At 50.8% G+C, this 22,382-nt stretch overlaps 1 protein-coding gene across 9 annotated transcripts in view; it reads left to right on the top strand.

Annotated features, from left to right (window-relative positions):
- The window catches only part of LOC139239492 (EH domain-binding protein 1-like), a 142,677-nt gene extending 122,918 nt beyond the window's left edge, over positions 1-19,759 (top strand). For 5 of the 9 annotated variants that reach the window (XM_070868280.1, XM_070868277.1, XM_070868275.1 and 2 more), the window contains 5 exons: positions 7,101-7,221; positions 7,769-7,868; positions 8,895-8,968; positions 9,869-9,983; positions 19,321-19,759. In XM_070868280.1, coding sequence (XP_070724381.1) covers positions 7,101-7,221; positions 7,769-7,868; positions 8,895-8,968; positions 9,869-9,983; positions 19,321-19,408 — 498 coding nt within the window. In that variant the 3' untranslated portion in view covers positions 19,409-19,759. Of the gene's footprint in view, positions 1-7,100; positions 7,222-7,768; positions 7,869-8,894; positions 8,969-9,868; positions 9,984-19,320 lie in introns of those variants that run through there. The other 4 variants (XM_070868274.1, XM_070868278.1, XR_011588660.1 and 1 more) reach the window with 4 other exon arrangements.
- Positions 19,760-22,382: the final 2,623 nt, after the last annotated feature.

Raw genomic sequence — 22,382 nt, 5'->3', positions numbered from 1 at the left:
CTGTCACTGTATAACACTGGGGTACAGTACTGGTGGGTACAGCTCTAACTGTATAACACTGGGGTACAGTACTGTTGGGTACAGGTCTGTCACTGTATATCACTGGGGTACAGTACTGCTGGGTACAGGTCTGTCACTGTATAACACTGGGGTACAGTACTAGTGGGTACAGGTCTGTCACTGTATAACACTGGTGTACAGTACTGGTGTGTACAGGTCTGTCACTGTATATCACTGGGGTACAGTACTGCTGGGTACAGGTCTGTCACTGTATAACACTGGGGTACAGTACTAGTGGGTACAGGTCTGTCACTGTATAACACTGGTGTACAGTACTGGTGTGTACAGGTCTGTCACTGTATAACACTGGGGTACAGTACTGTTGGGTACTAGTCTGTCGCTGTATAACACTGGGGTACAGTACTGGTGGGTACAGGTCTGTCACTATAACACTGGGGTACAGTACTGGTGGGTACAGGTCTGTCGCTGTATAACACTGGGGTACAGTACTGGTGGGTACAGGTCTGTCACTGTGTAACACTGGGGTACAGTACTGGTGTGTACAGGTCTGTCACTGTACAACACTGGGGTACAGTACTGGTGGGTACAGGTCTGTCACTGTATAACACTGGGGTACAATACTGTTGGGTGCAGGTCTGTCACTGTGTAACACTGGGGTACAGTACTGGTGGGTACAGGGTTGTCACTGTATAACACGGGTACAGTACTGGTGGGTACAGGTCTGTCACTGTATAACACTGGGGTACAGTACTGGTGGGTACAGGTCTGTCATTATATAATACTGGGGTACAGTACTGGGGGGCACCGGTCTGTCGTTATATAACACTGGGGTACAGTACTGTTGGGTACTGGATCGTCGCTGTATAACACTGGGGTACAGTACTGTTGGGTACTGGTCTGTCACTGTATAACACTGGGGTACAGTACTGGTGTGTACAGGTCTGTCACTGTATAACACTGGGGTACAGTACTGGTGGGTACAGGTCTGTCGCTGTATAACATTGGGGTACAGTACTGGTGGGTACAGGTCTGTCGCTGTATAACAGGGGTACAGTACTGGTGGGTACAGGGCTGTCACTGTATAACACGGGTACAGTACTGGTGGGTACAGGTCTGTCACTATAACACTGGGATACAGTACTGGTGGGTACAGGTCTGTCACTATAACACTGGGGTACAGTACTGCTGGGTACAGGTCTGTCACTGTATAACACTGGGGTACAGTACTGTTGGGTACTGGATCGTCGCTGTATAACACTGGGGTACAGTACTGTTGGGTACTGGTCTGTCACTGTATAACACTGGTGTACAGTGCTGGTGTGTTCAGGTCTGTTACTGTATAACACTGGGGTACAGTACTGTTGGGTACTGGTCTGTCGCTGTATAACACTGGGGTACAGTACTGGTGGGTACAGGTCTCCACTGTACAACACTTCGGTACAGTTCTGGTGGGTACAGGTCTGCCGCAGTATAACACTGGGGTGCAGTACTGGTGTGTACAGGTCTGTCACTGTATAACACTGGGGTACAGTACTGTTGGGTACAGGTCTGTCACTATAACACTGGGGTACAGTACTGGTGGGTACAGGTCTGTCACTATAACACTGGGGTACAATACTGTTGGGTGCAGGTCTGTCGCTGTGTAACACTGGGGTACAGTATTGGTGTGTACAGGTCTGTCACTGTATAACACTGGGGTACAGTATTGGTGGGTACAGGTCTGTCGCTGTATAACATTGAGGTAAAGTACTGGTGGGTACAGGTCTGTCACTATAACACTGGGGTACAGTACTGGTGAGTGCAGGTCTGTCACTGTATAACACGGGGGTACAGTATTGGTGGGTACAGGCCTGTCACTGTATAACACGGGGGTACAGTATTGGTGGGTACAGGTCTGTCGCTGTATAATACTGGGGTACAGTACTGGTGGGTACAGGTCTGTCACTGTATATCACTGTGGTACAGTACTGGTGGGTACAGGTCTGTCACTATAACACTGGGGTACAGTACTGGTGGGTACAGGTCTGTCACTGTATATCACTGTGGTACAGTACTGGTGGGTGCAGGTCTGTCGCTGTGTAACACTGGGGTACAGTACTGGTGTGTACAGGTCTGTCACTGTATAACACTGGGGTACAGTACTGGTGGGTACAGGTCTGTCGCTGTATAACATTGGGGTACAGTACTGGTGGGTACAGGTCTGTCGCTGTATAACACTGGGGTACAGTACTGGTGGGTACAGGTCTGTCACTATAACACTGGGGTACAGTACTGGTGAGTGCAGGTCTGTCACTGTATAACACGGGGTACAGTATTGGTGGGTACAGGTCTGTCACTGTATAACACTGGGGTACAGTACTGGGTGCAGGTCTGTCACTGTATAACACTGGGGTACAGTACTGGGTGCAGGTCTGTCACTGTATATCACTGGGGTACAGTACTGGTGGGTGCAGGTCTGTCACTGTATAACATGGGGGTACAGTATTGGTGGGTACAGGTCTGTCGCTGTATAATACTGGGGTACAGTACTGGTGGGTACAGGTCTGTCACTATATCACTGGGGTACAGTACTGGTGGGTACAGGTCTGTCACTGTATATCACTGGGGTACAGTACTGGTGGGTACAGGTCTGTCACTGTATAACACTGAGGTACAGTACTGGGTGCAGGTGTGTCACTGTATATCACTGGGGTACAGTACTGGTGGGTACAGGTCTGTCACTGTATAACACTGGGGTACAGTACTGGTGGGTACAGGTCTGTCGCTGTATAACACTGGGGTACAGTACTAGTGGGTACAGGTCTGTCACTGTATATCACTGGGGTACAGTACTGGTGGGTACAGGTCTGTCACTGTATAACACTGGGGTACAGTACTGGTGGGTACAGGTCTGTCACTGTATAACACTGGGGTACAGTACTGGTGGGTACAGGTCTGTCGCTGTATAACACCGGGGTACAGTACTGGGTGCAGGTCTGTCGCTGTATAACCCTGGGGTACAGTACTGGTGGGTACAGGTCTGTCACTGTATAACACTGGGGTACAGTACTGGTGGGTACAGGTCTGTCACTATATAACACTGAGGTACAGTACTGGTGGGTACAGGTCTGTCACTGTATATCACTGGGGTACAGTACTGGTGGATACAGGTCTGTCACTGTATATCACTGGGGTGCAGTACTGGTGGATACAGGTCTGTCACTGTATAACACTGGGGTACAGTCCTGGTGGATACAGGTCTGTCACTGTATAACACTGGAGTACAGTACTGGGTGCAGGTCTGTCACTGTATAACACTGGGGTACAGTACTGGGTGCAGGTCTGTCACTATAACACTGGGGTACAGTACTGGTGGGTGCAGGTCTGTCACTATAACACTGGGGTACAGTACTGGTGGGTACAGGTCTGTCACTAACACTGGGGTACAGTACTGGTGGATACAGGTCTGTCACTGTATATCACTGGGGTACAGTACTGGTGGGTACAGGTCTGTCACTGTATAACACTGGGGTACAGTACTGGTGGGTACAGGTCTGTCACTGTATAACACTGAGGTACAGTACTGGTGGGTACAGGTCTGTCACTGTATAACCCTGGGGTACAGTACTGGTGGGTACAGGTCTGTCACTGTATAACACTGGGGTACAGTACTGGTGGGTACAGGTCTGTCACTGTATAACACTGAGGTACAGTACTGGTGGGTACAGGTCTGTCACTGTATAACACTGGGGTACAGTACTGGTGGGTACAGGTCTGTCACTGTATAACATTGGGGTACAGTACTGGTGGGTACAGGTCTGTCACTGTATAACACTGGGGTACAGTACTGGTGGATACAGGTCTGTCACTGTATATCACTGGGGTACAGTACTGGTGGATACAGGTCTGTCACTGTATAACACTGGGGTACAGTACTGGTGGGTACAGGTCTGTCACTGTATAACACTGAGGTACAGTACTGGTGGGTACAGGTCTGTCACTGTATAACACTGAGGTACAGTACTGGGTACAGGTCTGTCACTGTATAACACTGAGGTACAGTACTGGGTACAGGTCTGTCACTGTATAACACTGGGGTACAGTACTGGGTACAGGTCTGTCACTGTATAACACTGAGGTACAGTACTGGGTACAGGTCTGTCACTATAACACTGGGGTACAGTACTGGTGGATACAGGTCTGTCACTGTATATCACTGGGGTACAGTACTGGTGGGTACAGGTCTGTCACTGTATAACACTGGGGTACAGTACTGGTGGGTACAGGTCTGTCGCTGTATAACATTGGGGTACAGTACTGGTGGGTACAGGTCTGTCGCTGTATAACACTGGGGTACAGTACTGGTGGGTACAGGTCTGTCACTATAACACTGGGGTACAGTACTGGTGAGTGCAGGTCTGTCACTGTATAACACGGGGTACAGTATTGGTGGGTACAGGTCTGTCACTGTATAACACTGGGGTACAGTACTGGGTGCAGGTCTGTCACTGTATAACACTGGGGTACAGTACTGGGTGCAGGTCTGTCACTGTATATCACTGGGGTACAGTACTGGTGGGTGCAGGTCTGTCACTGTATAACATGGGGGTACAGTATTGGTGGGTACAGGTCTGTCGCTGTATAATACTGGGGTACAGTACTGGTGGGTACAGGTCTGTCACTATATCACTGGGGTACAGTACTGGTGGGTACAGGTCTGTCACTGTATATCACTGGGGTACAGTACTGGTGGGTACAGGTCTGTCACTGTATAACACTGGGGTACAGTACTGGGTGCAGGTCTGTCACTGTATATCACTGGGGTACAGTACTGGTGGGTACAGGTCTGTCACTGTATAACACTGGGGTACAGTACTGGTGGGTACAGGTCTGTCGCTGTATAACACTGGGGTACAGTACTAGTGGGTACAGGTCTGTCACTGTATATCACTGGGGTACAGTACTGGTGGGTACAGGTCTGTCACTGTATAACACTGGGGTACAGTACTGGTGGGTACAGGTCTGTCACTGTATAACACTGGGGTACAGTACTGGTGGGTACAGGTCTGTCGCTGTATAACACCGGGGTACAGTACTGGGTGCAGGTCTGTCGCTGTATAACCCTGGGGTACAGTACTGGTGGGTACAGGTCTGTCACTGTATAACACTGGGGTACAGTACTGGTGGGTACAGGTCTGTCACTATATAACACTGAGGTACAGTACTGGTGGGTACAGGTCTGTCACTGTATAAACCTGGGGTACAGTACTAGTGGGTACAGGTCTGTCACTGTATAACACTGGGGTACAGTACTGGTGGGTACAGGTCTGTCACTGTATAACACTGAGGTACAGTACTGGTGGGTACAGGTCTGTCACTGTATATCACTGGGGTACAGTACTGGTGGATACAGGTCTGTCACTGTATATCACTGGGGTGCAGTACTGGTGGATACAGGTCTGTCACTGTATAACACTGGGGTACAGTACTGGTGGATACAGGTCTGTCACTGTATAACACTGGGGTACAGTACTGGGTGCAGGTCTGTCACTGTATAACACTGGGGTACAGTACTGGGTGCAGGTCTGTCACTATAACACTGGGGTACAGTACTGGTGGGTGCAGGTCTGTCACTATAACACTGGGGTACAGTACTGGTGGGTACAGGTCTGTCACTAACACTGGGGTACAGTACTGGTGGATACAGGTCTGTCACTGTATATCACTGGGGTACAGTACTGGTGGGTACAGGTCTGTCACTGTATAACACTGGGGTACAGTACTGGTGGGTACAGGTCTGTCACTGTATAACACTGAGGTACAGTACTGGTGGGTACAGGTCTGTCACTGTATAACCCTGGGGTACAGTACTGGTGGGTACAGGTCTGTCACTGTATAACACTGGGGTACAGTACTGGTGGGTACAGGTCTGTCACTGTATAACACTGAGGTACAGTACTGGTGGGTACAGGTCTGTCACTGTATAACACTGGGGTACAGTACTGGTGGGTACAGGTCTGTCACTGTATAAAATTGGGGTACAGTACTGGTGGGTACAGGTCTGTCACTGTATAACACTGGGGTACAGTACTGGTGGATACAGGTCTGTCACTGTATATCACTGGGGTACAGTACTGGTGGATACAGGTCTGTCACTGTATAACACTGGGGTACAGTACTGGTGGGTACAGGTCTGTCACTGTATAACACTGAGGTACAGTACTGGGTACAGGTCTGTCACTGTATAACACTGAGGTACAGTACTGGGTACAGGTCTGTCACTGTATAACACTGGGGTACAGTACTGGGTACAGGTCTGTCACTGTATAACACTGAGGTACAGTACTGGGTACAGGTCTGTCACTGTATAACACTGGGGTACAGTACTGGTGGATACAGGTCTGTCACTGTATATCACTGGGGTACAGTACTGGTGGGTACAGGTCTGTCACTGTATAACACTGGGGTACAGTACTGGTGGGTACAGGTCTGTCACTGTATAACACTGGGGTACAGTACTGGTGGATACAGGTCTGTCACTGTATATCACTGGGGTACAGTACTGGGTACAGGTCTGTCACTGTATAACACTGGGGCACAGTACTGGTGGGTACAGGACTGTCACTGTATAACCCTGGGGTACAGTACTGGGTACAGGTCTGTCACTATAACACTGGGGTACAGTACTGGGTACAGGTCTGTCACTATAACACTGGGGTACAGTACTGGTGGGTACAGGTCTGTCACTGTATAACACTGGGGCACATTACTGGTGGGTACAGGACTGTCACTGTATAACCCTGGGGTACAGTACTGGGTACAGGTCTGTCACTATAACACTGGGGTACAGTACTGGGTACAGGTCTGTCACTATAACACTGGGGTACAGTACTGGTGGGTACAGGTCTGTCACTGTATAACACTGGGGTACAGTACTGGTGGGTACAGGTCTATCACTGTATAACACTGGTACAGTACTGGTGGGTACAGGTCTGTCTCTCTTTAACACGAGTACAATACTGGGCGTACTGTATGCTGACTGTATTCGGTGCCTGATCCTCTCCCCCGCTCGGTGCTAACAAGTGTGTGTCTACCCCCAGAAGTTGCGGGACACCAGTCAGTACGTGTTGGGGGAGCTGAGCGCCCTGGAAAGTGAGCAGAAGCACATTGATTCACGCGCGGCCGTCGTGGAGAAACAACTGCGGCACATCATGAACACTGGTGATTCCACTGAGGGGGAATGGGGCGAGGGGTAGAGTCTTGGGATCAAGGGGGTGGGGGGACGGTTGGGGGGAGAAGGAGGGAGTCTCGGGGGAGAAGTGAAGGGTGGGGGCGAGTGGGGTACGGAGGAGTGGGGAGGCTGGGGGAGAGGGGAAGGGTCGGGGGGGTGAAGAGGAGGAGGGTTCGGGGGGGGGAGTGCGGAGGAGGGGAGGAGGAGAGAAGGGGGAGAGGAGAATGGTGGGGGAAGTGGGTAGGGAGGAGAGGGGAGGCTGGGGGAGAGGAGCAGGGTCAGAGCGAGGGGAGGGTCGAGGGGGGTGAGAGCGACTGGGAGAAAAGGGTCTGGAGAGAGGGGTCAGGGGCGAGGAGGGTCGGGGAGAGAGGCAGGACGGTAGTGGGGAAGGGGAGGGTCGGGTGGGAGAGTGACAGAGAGGAGCAGGTGGGGAGCAGGGTCGGGGTTTTGGGTCGAGGGGAGGAGGAAGGACGGGGTGAGGGGAGAGTTGAAGCCCAGTTTATTGTTCTGAAATGCGACAACAATTGCCGGTTGCAGGGAGCAGCAGGATGGAGGAAGAAGAGTTAATCCAGGAGTGGTTTGTGCTGGTCAATAAGAAAAACGCACTGATTCGGCGGCAGGACCAACTGCAGCTACTGTGAGTCTCGGAACCTCTTCAAATGCTTTCCACAGCGGCTTTAGATTCTCAATCTGCCCCCTCCCCTCTCTTCCCACATTCCCCACTCCCCTACTGAAAGGGGGTGACTACTCTTGAGCTGTTAGCTGACACAGGTGGCCGATGTGTCCCCGTCACACACTCCCAGGGCAGGTACAGCACGGGGTTAGATACAGAGTAAAGCTCCCTCTACACTGTCCCCATCAAACACTCCCAGGGCAGGTACAGCACGGGGTTAGATACAGAGTAAAGCTCCCTCTGCACTGTCCCATCAAACACTCCCAGGGCAGGTACAGCACAGGGTTAGATACAGAGTAAAGCTCCGTCGACACTGTCCCATCAAACACTCCCAGGGCAGGTACAGGGGGTTAGATACAGAGTAAAGCTCCCTCTACACTGTCCCATCAAACACTCCCAGGACAGGTACAGCACGGGGTTAGATACAGAGTAAAGCTCCCTCTACACTGTCCCATCAAACACTCCCAGAGCAGGTACAGCACGGGTTAGATACAGAGTAAAGCTCCCTCTACACTGTCCCATCAAACACTCCCAGGGCAGGTACAGCACGGGTTAGATACAGAGTAAAGCTCCCTCTACACTGTCCCATCAAACACTCCCAGGGCAGGTACAGTGGGGTAGATACAGAGTAAAGCTCCCTCTACACTGTCCCATCAAACACTCCCAGGGCAGGTACAGTGGGGTAGATACAGAGTAAAGCTCCCTTTATGCTGTCCCGTGAATGTCCCTGATTCCCCAACCTATTCCCCACAAGTCTGAGTCACTCCGACTCCCACACTGCGATCGCCGCTGCTCGGAGCTTTGCATTTTGGAAGCGATTCACCGCAGCACCAGCCGGTTCGAACCAGGTAGGACTGAGGCTGATCAAGACCATGTCGGCACCCTATCCCTGTCCCTGTGCCAGCGTCATGCTCTTGGGATCAGGGGGATAATGCAGGATGGTGAAGACACTAACCTTGCTGGTCTTACAGTCTCTCTCTCTTTTTTTAGGGAGGAGGAGCAGGACCTCGAGCGGAGGTTTGAGTTGCTGAACCGGGAGCTGCGGGCCATGATGGCCATGGAAGGTAGGATGTCCCACGCCCTCCCCATTTCTTTTCCATAAGACTCAGCCAGTCATCGGGTGAAACCAGTGAGCACGCCACGCCCCCCCACCTCAGTGGGTAGCACTTTCTACATTCTTGAGTCAGAAGGTCGTGGATTCGAGTCCCACTCCAGAGACTTGAGTCCCATTATCCAGGCTGACACTCCCGGTGCCAGTATTGAGCACTGTCGGAGGGGGGTGCAGTCTTTCAGATGAGACATTAAACCGAGGGCACCCTCTGCCCTCTCAGGTGGATGTAAAAGATCCCACGACCACTATTGGAAGAAGAGCAGGGGAGTTCTCCCCGGACTCCTGGGGCCAATATTTATGCCTCAACCAACATCACTAAAACAGAGGATCTGGTCATTATCACATTGCTGTTCGTGGGAGCTTGCTGTGCGCAGACTGTCTGCCACATTTCCTATATTACAACAGTGACTACACTGACTGCACTTCAAAAAGTAAAGCGACTGTAATGTGTTTTAGGACGTTCCATGGTTGTGAAAGGCACTGTAAAAATGCAATTTCTTTCCCTCTTTCTCTTCCGGACTTTCTCTTTCTCCTTTCTTTATTGATCTTTCTCTCACTCACTCTCTCTCCCACTCACTCACACTCTCATTTTCTCTCACTCTCTCTCTCGCTCACTCTCTCTCACTCACTTTCTCTCTCACTCACTCTCTCTCTCACTCACTTACTCTCCCTCGCTCACTCTCTCTCTCTCTCACTTTTTCTCTCTCTCTCTCTCTCACTCACTCACTCTCCCACTCACTCTCTCTCTCTCACTCACTTACTCTCCCTCGCTCACTCTCTCTCTCTCTCACTTTTTCTCTCTCTCTCTCTCTCACTCACTCACTTTCCCACTCACTCTCTTTCTCTCACATAGAGTGGACGAAGACCGATGCTCAACAGAGAAGGGAGCGCCTGTTACTGGAGGAACTGGTTACGCTGGTCAACAAGAGAGACACGTTGGTCCGAGACCTCGATGCAAAGGAGAGATTGTGAGTTTAACAGAATCTTTCTCTGGTTAAGAGAAGCTAAAGCCTACGGAGAATGTCCGGATTTTTTGAGTACTTTCGCTATTTGTTGGATGTTGCATACGAAGTAGAGCGGTGAGAATGTGGAACAGGGAGGGGTTGAGGCGAATAGTATCGATGCATTTAAGGGGAAGCTGGATAAACACATGAGGGAGAAAGGAATAGAAGGATATGGTGATAGGTTGGGATGAAGAGGGGTGGGAGGAGGCTCGTGTGGAGCATAAACACCGGCATGGACCTGTTGGGCCGAATGGCCTGTTTTTGTGCTGCACACTGGATGTACTGTAGATTTGAGGCCATTGACACTAAATGGGGAGGGTAGCAGTGCTGCCACCTGCCTCTTAGTGGCGCTGCTGAGCATAGTGACCTTTCCCTGGTGGGCAGCACCACTTGCAGGGACTCAGTGGTACTGCAGTTGTCTCCATCAACCACCTCGAAGTCCCTTGTATAATTTGAAGCAATATGCGAGGTTCCCTCTCCCTTAATCACATTCTTTCCACACTGTAAAATCTAAGCCACTGTTTTGTGCCTGATACTCCTTTTTAAACACACAATTATTACGAGAAAACGTATGGTGCTTTTTAAATGGTTTCCACGTTGATGCATTACCCCACTCCAGAGACTTCAGCCTCATTATCCAGGCCGTCACTCCCACTGCAGTGCTGAGGTAGCGCCGCACTGTCGGAGGGGCAGTGCTGAGGGAGTGCCACACTGTTGGAGGGGCAGTACTGAGGGAGTGCTGCATTGTCAAAGGGGCAGTACTGAGGGAGCGCCGCACTATCGGAGGGGCAGTGATGAGGGAGAGCAGCATTGTCAAAGGGGCAGTACTGAGGGAGCGCTGCACTGTCGGAGGAGCAGTACTGAGGGAGCGCTGCACTGTTGGAGGGGCAGTACTGAGGGAGTGCTGCATTGTCAAAGAGGCAGTACTGAGGGAGCGCTGCACTGTCGGAGGGGCAGTACTGAGGGAGCGCCGCACTGTCGGAGGGGCAGTACTGAGGAAGTACTGCACTGTCGGAGGGGCAGTACTGAGGAAGTACCGCACTGTCGGAGGGGCAGTACTGAGGGAGTGCTGTACTGTCAAAGGGGCAGTACTGAGGGAGGGCTGCATTGTTGGAGAGGCCAGTACTGAGGGAGCGCTGCACTGTCAGATGTGCCGTCGGAGATGTTAAACCGAGGCCCTGTCTGCCCTTCGGATGGATGTAAAAGATCCCACGGCCACTATTGGAAGAAGAGCAGGGGGAGTTCTCCTGTTGTCATAGAATCATACAGCAGATAAAGAGACCATTGGGCCTATCGTGCCTGTGCCGGCTCTTTGAAAGAGCAACCAATTAGTCGCACTCCCCCTGCTCCTTCCCCATCGCCCTGCAAATTTTTCGTTTTTCAAGTATTTGAAGTATCCAATTCCCCTTTTGAAAGTCACAATTGAATCTGCTCCCACCGCCCTTTCAGGCAGTGCGTTCCAAATCATCATAACTCACTGCGTAAAAATATTTTTCTCATCTCCCCCTCTGGTTCTTTTGACGATTATCTTAAATCTGTGCCTCTGGTTACCAACCCTCCTGCCCCTGGAAACAGTTTCTCCTTAACTACTCTATCAAAACCCTTCATTAATTCGGAACACCTCTATTAAATCTCCTCTTAGCCTTCTCTGCTCTAGGCTTTTATTCTTTAAGGAATTTTTTTCTCTGGGGCCAATATTTATCCCTCAACCAACATCACTAAAACATAGATGAACTGGTCATGAGTTTAGAAGAATGATTGGAGATCTCCTTGAATCGTGTAAGATTCTGAAGGGGATTGACAGGGTAAGTGCCGGGAGTTGGTTTCCCCCTGGATAGTCTAGAACCAGGGGTCACAGTCAGTGCTCTCCCTAAGGTGTGTGCGTGCAGCGCTCAGTAATCTGCAAGGTCCCGCACAGGCCACTCACAGTCTTTTACCAGTGATCTTATCGATACATATAAGATAATGAGGGGGCTCGACAAGGTGGATGCAGAGAGGATAGTTCCACTCATATGGGAAACTAGAACTAGGGGGCATAGTCTCAGAATAAGGGCCTGCCCATTTAAAACTATGAGGAGGAATTTCTTCTCTGAGGGTCATGAATCTGTGGAATTCTCTGCCCCAGAGAGCTGTGGAGGCTGGGTCATTGAATATATTTAAGACAGATTTTTGAGCAATAAGGGAGTCGAGGGTTATTGCAGCGGGCAGGGAAATGGAGCCAAGACCATGATCAGATCAGCCATGATCTTATTGAATGGCGGAGCAGGCTCAAGGCACCGAATGGCCGACTCCTGCTCCTATTTCTTATGTCCTTATGTTCTGCCTCAGCTCATCCGCTGCTGAAGCCCTCATTTATATTCAAGATGGGGGCTCATCATCACCTTCTTGAGGGCGATTAGGGATGGGCAATAAATGCCGGCCTTGTCAGCGACGCCCATATCCCCTGGCCTGTGTGTAAGGATATACTTGCCATAGAGGGAGTACAACGAAGGTTCACCAGACTGATTCCTGGGATGGGGGTATTGTCCTATGAGGAGAGATTGAGTAGACTAGGCCTATATTCTCTAGAGTTATGAAGAATGAGAGGTGATCTCATTGAAACATAAAGAATTTTTACAGGGCTTGATAGAGTAGATGCAGGAAGGGAGGGAGGATGTTTTCCCCGGGCTGGGGAGTCTAGAACCAGGGGTCATAGTTTCAGAAAAGAGGTCAACCAATTAGGACTGAGATGAGGAGGAATGTGATAAATGTGAGGTTATCCACTTTGGTGACAAAAACAGGAAGGCAGAATATTATCTGAATGGCGGCAGATTAGGAAAAGGGGAGGTGCAACAAGACCTGGGTGTCATGGTACATCAGTCATTGAAAGTTGGCATACAGGTACAGCAGGCAGTGAAGAAGGCAAATGGCATGTTGGCCTTCATAGCTAGGGGATTTGAGTATAGGAGCAGGGAGGTCTTACTGCAGTTGTACAGGGCCTTAGTGAGGCCTCACCTTGAATATTGTGTTCAGTTTTGGTCTCCTAATCTGAGGAAGGACGTTCTTGCTATTGAGGAAGTGCAGCGAAGGTTTACCAGACTGATTCCCGGGATGGCAGGACTGACATATGAGGAGAGACTGGATCGACTGGGCCTGCATTCACTGGAGTTTAGAAGGATGAGAGGGGATCTCATAGAAACTTATAAAATTCTGACGGGTCTGGACAGGTTAGATGCGGGAAGAATGTTCCCGATGTTGGGGAAGTCCAGAACCAGGGGACACAGTCTTAGGATAAGGGGTAGGCCATTTAGGACTGAGATGAGGAGAAACTTTTTCACTGTTAACCTGTAGAATTCCCTACCGCAGAGAGTTGTTAATGCCAGTTCATTGGATATATTCAAGAGGGAATTAGATATGGCCCTTACGGTTAAAGGGATCAAGGGGTATAGAGAGAAAGCAGGAAAGGGGTACTGAGGGAATGATCAGCCATGATCTTATTGAATGGTGGTGCAGGCTCGAAGGGCTGAATGGCCTACTCCTGCACCTATTTTCTATGTTTCTATGAATTTCTTCACTCAGAGGGTGGTGAGTGTTTTGTAATCAATAAAGGTTCAAACTGAGTACTGTGTAACTAAGCGAGGTACAACCTTGCTTCTGCTTTATTTTGGCCCAAAGTGCCTGACTCATAAAATGGCTGGCCTTTTATACCAGAGCAGCACCATGTGCGTGCTGCTCAGTGGCCTCCAACAATGACACCATCTGGTGGCTACAAACAGCATGTACATACGTGCCAATACCCTCCTCTGAGATCTTACCACAGTCTTTCACAGGTTGAGATGGTCCGGTGCTTTACGCTCCCGGGTTGACCTTCTCAGTTCAATGCCAGCCTTGGGTGAATGTGCGGAGTCTGTTGTGGTGGCTGACATGTTGGGGGTGGCAGTGACTGTGTCAGGAATTGCAAGTCCATTTTTATTGAACAAGTCCATGATGGAAATTCCGGGTTCACTGATGACCCTTGAGTCCACTGAAGGCTGCTGGTAGGTTCGTTGGTCATCGACGGTTTTTTCGTCCCACTGTTCTGGCTTGACTGTGTGCCTCAGCTTTGTCTGATCCATGTGTTTCCTGCAAATTTGCCCATTCTTGAGCTTAATAACAAATACTCGGTTGCCCTCCTTGGCCATGACTGTACCAGCGACCCTGACCCTGACCATAATTCAACACATATACAGGATCATTAAAAGAAATCTCGCGTGACACAGTTGTGCGATCGTGGTACCCTTGTTGACTCTGTCTTCTATATTCAACATGATTATTTAAATCTGGGCGTACAAGAGATAACTTGGTCTTAAGACCTCTTTTCATCACGAGTGTGCGGGGTCTTGTCCTGTAACTCAGCAGTATGCAGGACAAGCGGGTCTGCAGTGACCCTTGGGTTACTCTCCTCATGCTTTGCTTGATCATTTGTACTGCACATTCAGCTTGCCTGTTGGACGCAGGTTTGAATGGTGCTGAACTTACATGTTTTATGCCGTTAAGTTTTACAAACTCCTGAAACTCCTGACTGGTGAAGCACGACCCATTGTCGCTCACCACTATGTCAGGCAGACCATGTGTCACGAACATGACATTAAAATTCTCAATGGTTGCTGTGAACGTACTGGATAACATGATTATGCATTCTATCCACTTCGAATCCACTTAGCATCCACCACCACTAAAAACATCTTGCCCAGGAAGGGACCTGCAAAATCTAGATGGATCCTGGACCAAGGTTTGGATGGCCACGACCACAGACTTAGCGGCGATTCCGCTGGTGCTTTGCTGAGCTGCATGCTGGTGTTGCACTGATGCACACATACTTCCAGCTCAGAATCAATTCCTGGCCACCATACATGAGACCTGGCGATGGCCTTCATCATCACTATCCCAGGATGTGTGCTGTGTAACTCACGCACAAACTTCTCTCTCCCTTTCTTAGGCATTACAACGCGATTGCCCCACAATATGCAATCTGCTTGAATAGACAGTCCGTCCTTGCGACGAATGTACGGTTTGGCCTCCTCACACATTTGCTTAGGTATGGCAGACCAATCCCCTTTGAGGATGCAACCCTTTACCACCGATAAAATAGGGTCCTGGCTGGTCCAGGTCTTAACTTGTTGAGCTGTGACAGGGGTTCCTTCACTCTCAAAGCATCCATGATTAACATTAAATCTGCCAGTTGTGGCATTTCCACCTCCGGTGTGGGCAACGGCAACCGCCTCAAAGCATCGGCACAATTCTCTGTGCCAGGTCTGTGATGAATGACATTATCATAGTCAGATAATGTCAGCGCCCATCTTTGGATGCGGGATGAAGCGTTGGTATTGATACCTTTGCTCTTGGAAAACAATGAAATGAGCGGCTTGTGATCAGTCTCTAATTCGAACGTCAGACCGGACAGGTATTGATGCATCTTTTTAACACCATACACACACGCTAAAGCTTCTTTTTCTACCGTGCTGTAGTCTCTTTCTGCTTTAGACAAACTTTTGGATGCACACGCGACAGGTTGAAGTTTCCGCGACTCATTGGCTTGTTGTAACACACAACCAATTCCATATGATGATGCGTCACAGGCCAAAACTAAATGTTTACATGGGTCATAATGTACCAGCAGCTTGTTTGAGCAAAGCAGATTGGTGGCTTTCTTGAAAGCTCTGTCTTGCAATGCGCCCCACACCCAGTTGTCGCCTTTTCTCAATAGCATGTGCAGTGGTTCTAGTAAGGTGCTCAACTTAGGTCGGAAGTTACCAAAGTAGTTGAGTAGACCCAGGAACGAACACAGCTCCATCACGTTCTGCGGCTTGGGGTGCATTCTTGATGGCCTTGGTTTTCACATCAGTAGGTCTGATGCCATCAGCGGCGATTTTCCTACCGAGGGATTCGACCTCCGGTGCCATGAAGACGTACTTCGAGTGTTTAAGTCTGAGTCCCACTCTGTCCAAACACAGTAGAACCTTTACCAGGTTGTTCAGATGTTCCTTGGAGTCACGACCGGTGATCGGGATGTCATCTTGAAACACGACGGTTCTGGGAACGGGCTTCAGTAGACTTTCCATATTCCTCTGGAATATTGCTGCAGCCGAGCGAATTCCAAATGGGCACATGTGGTAAATAAACAGTCCTTTGTGCGTGTTAATGCACGTAAGTCTCCTCGACGTCTTGACCAACTCCTGTGTCATATAGGCCAACATCAAGTCCACTTTTGTGACCGACTTCCCTCCAGCTAGCGTCGCAAACAAGTCGTCAGCCTTTGGTAACGGGTACTGATCTTGTTTTGAAACCCTGTTGATTGTAGCCTTGTGGTCTCCACAGATTCTGACTGCCATCACTTTTCAGCACAGGAACAATGGGGCTAGCTCATTCATTAAATTTGACCGGTGATATGATCCCTTCATGCTGGAGTCTGTCCAGTTCGATTTTGACCTTCTCCCTTATCATATGTGGCACTGCCCGAGCTTTATAATGGATGGGTCTTGCATCTGAGTTCACGTGGATCTGCACCTTGGCTCCCATGAAGTTGCCGATACCCAGTTCGAACAGTGAGGGGAACTTGCTCAATACTTGGGCACATGTATCTTCCTCCGACAGCAACGCCTTTATGTCGTTCCAGTCGCATCTGATTTTCTCCAACCAGCTCCTGCCGAGCAGCGTTGGGCCATTGCCTGGAACAATCCACAGCGGTAACTTGTGAACCGCACCGTTATACAACACATTAATTTGTGCACTGCCAATCACCTTTATCAGTTCTTTGGTGTACGTGCGCAGCTTGGCGTTAACAGGTCTCAGCCTGGGCCTCAGTCTTAATATCCCACAGCTTATTAAATGCCCTCTCGTTCATGATCAATTGACTTGCCCCTGTGTCCAGTTCCATCGATACCGGTATCCCGTTAAACTTCACATTAATCAAAATTGGTTTACTCTTGGTTATGAAGGAGTACACAGTCCAGACACTTCCTCCTCTGTCATCTCGGATTGCGTATCCAGATCCGCGCTAGTCTGACCCTCATCCTCCACGTGATGTGTCGCAGCACGCTTGCTCATCTGCGGACACTTGCGCTGGAGATGCCCCACTCTCAGACAGCCTTTGCAACTATATTGCTTAAATCGGCACTGCTGGTGCCGATGATTTCCCCCACAATGCCAACACGGAGAAGTCGGATACATTCCCGCTGGCGGACTTTGGGCAGCCACAGATTTCGCGAACGCAGCCGGATAGGCCCTGCCATGTGCCGCTCTGCCGAACGCCGAATCAATCGCATTTACAGTACTTGCCGAGGTTCGGTTCTTCACCGCTATTTGCTTTAGACTCCTGTCTGTCGTCAGACATGATTGAGTGATCTGGATGGCCCTTTTTAAATCCAACTCCTCCACCGCCAGAAGTTTGCACAGGATCACCTCGTGGTTGATATCGATAACAAGTAAGTCCCGCAGCATGTCTGCCAACACCGTCCCGAACTTGCACGGTCCCGATAGACATCTCAGGTCGGCAGCGAATTCCGCCGCGCTCTGGCCCTCCGATCGAACGTGTGTATAAAACCCGTATCTCGAGATGATGATGCCGTCGTCTGGCTTGAAGTGCTCCCGTACCAATGTACACAACTCCTCGTACGTTTTCTCTGTTGGATCACTAGGCATGAGTAGATTCTTTATCAGACGGTAGATCTTTGAACCGCACACAGTGAGGAACACAGCCCAGTGCCGATCTGCATCGTCGACCCCCTTCGTTTTGAAGTCTGCCCAATCTTCTCCCTCCACGAATCGCTCTAAAAATCCAATCATGCTCATTTTGCAAACAAAGGTTTTGTATTCTTGTCGACAAATAAACTGAGTACTGTTTAACTAAGCAAGGTACAAACTTGCTTCTGCTTCATTTTAGCCCAAAGTGCCTGACTCACAAAATGGCTGGCCTTTTATACCAGAGCAGCACCATGTGCGTGCTGCTCAGTGGCCTCCAACAATGACACCATCTGGTGGCGACAAACAGCATGTACATACATGACGGTGAGCCTTTGGAACTCTCTGCCCCAGAGGGCTATGGAGGTTTAGCTGTTGAGTATATTCAAGGCTGAGATCAATAGATTTTCGGACATTAAGGGAATCAAGGGATATGGGGATCGGGCGGGAAAGTGGAGTTGAGGTTGAAGATCAGCCATGATCTCATTGAATGGCAGAGCAGGCTCGAGGGGCCGAATGGCCGATTCTTGCTCCTATTTCCTATATTCTTATTAAGATTCATTGGCCGTGAAATACTTTGAGGACACAAAATACTAAATACTAGGTAATCACTTGTAGTTCAGCGATGTGCTGTTTTAGAATGACTCCCATTGCTACCAGGCAGTGTTTCACACCTTTCGAGGATAAACTTGTATCGAACCTTGGTCAGACCACTCTTGGAGTTACTGCGTGCAGTTCTGGTCTCCATATTATAAAAAGCACATAGAGTCACTGGAGAGCGTGCAAAAACGATTTATGAGAATACCAGAGCTGAGAGGTTATACCTATCAGGAAAGGATAAATAGGCTGGGGTTCTTTTCTCGAGAAAAAAGCCTGAGTTGTGACCTGATAGCGGTTTTAAAAATGATGAAGGTATTGGACATAGGTTAGCAAGGCCATAACAAAAGCAAACCAGGCGTTAGGGTTTATTTCTAAAGGTATAGAATTGAAAAGTAGGGAAGTTATGCTAAACCTGTATCAAACCTTGGTTAGACCGCACTTGGAGCACTGCGTACAGTTCTGGTCGCCGTATTATAAAAAGGATATAGAAGCACTGGAGAGGGTGCAGAGAAGATTTACAAGGATGACACCAGAAATGCGAGGGGATACCTATCAGGAAAGGGTGAACAGGCTGGGTCTCTTTTCTCTTGAGACGATAAGGCTGAGGGGTGACCTAATTGAGGTCTTTAAAATGACGAAAGGTTTTGATAGAGTGGATACAGAGAGAATGTTCCCACTTGTAGGGAAGAGCATAACTAGAGGCCATCAATATAAGATCGTCACCCAGAAATCCAATGGGGAATTCAGGAGAAACTTCTTTACCCAGAGAGCGGTGAGAATGTGGAACTCGCTGCCACAGGGAGGGGTTGAGGTGAATAGTATCGATGTATTTAAGGGGAGGCTGGACAAACATATGAGGGAGAAGGGAATAGAGGGTCAGATGAGGAAAGACGGGAGGAGGCTCGAGTGGAGCATAAACGCCGGCACGGACTGGTTGGGCCCAAAGGCCTGTTTCTGAGGTGATTCGATGTAACTAACTGTTTGTTTCTCCCACCCCACCCAGCGCTGAGGAGGAGGACGCTCGTTTGGAGCGAGGGCTGGAACATCGGCGGCAGAAGTACAGCAGGCGAGAGAAGTGCGTGATAAACTGAGCGAGGGAGAGAGAGAGAGAGAGAGAGAGAGAGCGAGAGACGGGACAAGAGCTCGCAGTTGACTTGGCCGCTGCCACTCGGGGGTCGGTCTGGAAAGTTGACCCTGGACATTGCTGCTCCGGCCTAATGGCCGCCACATTCTGCCTCCCGCCCATTGGAGGGCGGGGCCAACTGCACCCTCTGTCGGGCGCGCGCCACGCCCCGTGACAGGCGTCTGCAAGGGACAGGCACGTCGGGAGACGCCATCTTTGCCTCAGATTCTCTGCACCTGATACTTTAAACCCCCGCACCCCCTTCCCCAAACCCTCCCCCATCACGTGATGTTTTATTTTTTAAACCGGGGATATTGGATTGAAGTGAGTTTGCGTTTTTTTTTGAAGTTCCCGTGGCGGGTTTGAACGTTGCCGTGGCGAGTGGGGGGGGCAGGGGGGAGTTGGGGGGCCGTGAGCGCTCTGGGTGGGGGTCCGCAGGTCGAGGCGCGATGACACAGCGCTGGCTCGAGGAGAGTTCCCCGCCGGTGATAAACGAGGGAATGGTCTGGAAGCGGGACACGGAAAATGGCGGAGGTGCACGGCGGGGAGCGGCCGGCTGGCTTTCCTGTCAGCTTACACTGTTGCTATCTCTCTCTCAGCAAGGTCATTGGTTCAAGCCCCGAGCCCCAAAATCCAGGCCAACTCTCCCAATGCAGTGCTGAGGGAGCGCCGCACTGTCGGAGGGGCAGTACTGAGGGAGCGCCGCACTGTCGGAGGGGCAGTGCTGAGGGAGCGCCGCACTGTCGGAGGGGCAGTACTGAGGGAGCGCCGCACTGTCGGAGGGACAGTACTGAGGGAGTGCCGCACTGTCGGAGGGACAGTACTGAGGGAGTGCCGCACTGTCGGAGGGGCAGTACTGAGGGAGCGCTGCATTGTCGGAGGGACAGTACTGAGGGAGCGCCGCACTGTCGGAGGGACAGTACTGAGGGAGTGCCGCACTGTCGGAGGGGCAGTACTGAGGGAGTGCCGCACTGTCGGAGGGGCAGTGCTGAGGGAGTGCCGCACTGTTGTAGGTGCCGTCATTTGGACGAGACATTAAACCGAGGCCCCCGTCTACCTGTAACGGGACGGGAGCAGCATCTGGACTCCGAAAAGGATCAGACCTCCCCTCCTCCCTCGCTTGTGTCTGCAACCTTCTCCAGCAACACCCCCTCCTCCTCCCACCGCCCCTGAGTTCCACCATCGGCAGCTGAACCCTGAACCATTCTGCCCCCACCCCTGGCATCGCATCCTCGAAGCCCACCTCCCCGGCTACACTTTCAACTTTCCTGTTGGGCTCCTCAAGCCATCTTATTGATATTGACTGACAACAATAACTTGCATTTATATAGCACCTTTAACATCGTAAAATGTCCCAAGACACTTCACAGGGGTGTTATCGAACAAAATCTGACACCAGGCCACATCAGGCGATATTAGGAAAGGTGACCAAAAGCTTGGTCAGAGAGGTATGTTTTGAGGAGAGAGAGGCAGAGAGGTTTAAGGAGGGAGTTCCAGAGCTTGGGGCCCAGGCAACAGAAGGCACGGCCACCAATGGTGGAGGGATTATAATCAGGGATGCTCAAGAGGGCAGAATTAGAGGAGTGCAGACATCTCGGGGGGGGGGGGGGTTTGTGGGGCTGGAGGAGATTACAGAGATAGGGAGGGGCGAGGCCCATGGAGGGATTTGTAAACAAGGATGAGAATTTTGAAATCGAGGCGTTGCTTAACCGGGAGCCATTGTCGGTCAGCGAGCACAGGGGGTGATGGGTGACTGGGACTCGGTGCAAGTTAGGACACGGGTCAGCGAGCACAGGGGGTGATGGGTGAGCGGGACTCGGTGCGAGTTAGGACACGGGTCAGCGAGCACAGGGGATGATGGATGAGCGGGACTGGGTGCAAGTTAGGACACGGGGTCAGCGAGCACAGGGGATGATGGGTGAGCGGGACTCGGTGCGAGTTAGGACACGGGTCAGCGAACACAGGGGGGTGATGGGTGCAAGGCCGGCCAGGAGTGGGTGGGAATAGTCGAGCCTGGAGCTGCGGATCTGAGCATCCTGCCCCATCGCTGATCGACTGGGTAATCGCCATGGCACGGCGAAGCGATGGGCTCTGTCCCAGCCCCCCCGAACCACAGGATGAGCCCCTGTGTGGGCTGTCTGGTCCCTCTGGCAGAGCGCTTCCCCCTTCCACCCCCCATCTCTCCCCAATCCCCCCAACTTGAGTAGCCAGTCTCCATCGTCAGCGGGCTATCCGGCTGTGGGCTGCGTCGCCGACCAGACTGGTTCACGATGAGGGTTGCGCGGGGAGGGGGTTTGGGAAGTGAAGGGGGGGCGCTAACAATCCTCGCTATCAAGAAGCGCCCCTTTCTGCCCCAGGTTTCCCACCCTACTCTCTGGGGGGGGGGTGCTACCGCGGAGAACCCTGATAGTTGATAGAGCGTGAACACAGAGCGGTCTCGGGGTGGGGGGCGAGTGTGTGAGGTGGCGGGGGGAGGGTTAGTTAGGAGCTGGTATTTATCCCGTGGTGTGCAGCACCCCTGCTTGAAGAGTGACTCCTATCCAAGATTGTGGAACAGGAGGAGATTTTAAAGGACCATTCCGGGAAGATCGCGATTTTGAGTGTGCGGAGGGAGGGACTGAACAGGGGCTTCCCGAGCTGGGAGCTACACAAGAACTTGCTTTGAGTACGTTTACTTTTGTTGTGCTCGATTTGTGATACGCTATTCGGAATTAAAGTCAATTCCAAGAAGCCAGCCTCCCTTGAATCTATCTTTCTATCCGATTCTCGGGTACATCGCACGCACCTCAGCAAAACGATGGGCAGGAAAAGACCACTTCAAAGGTGGGCGGCAAAAATAGAGTGGTAATATTAGGAGACTTTAAAGAAAGACTTACATTTGTAGAGTGCCTTTCATGACCACCGGACATCTCAGCGCTTTACAGCCAATGAAATACTTTTGG

The sequence above is a fragment of the Pristiophorus japonicus genome, chromosome 27, assembly GCF_044704955.1.
Source record: "Pristiophorus japonicus isolate sPriJap1 chromosome 27, sPriJap1.hap1, whole genome shotgun sequence".
NCBI lineage: Eukaryota > Metazoa > Chordata > Chondrichthyes > Pristiophoridae > Pristiophorus > Pristiophorus japonicus.
Note: the sequence above shows the minus strand (reverse complement) of the source record. Positions and strands in the feature narration are given on the sequence as shown.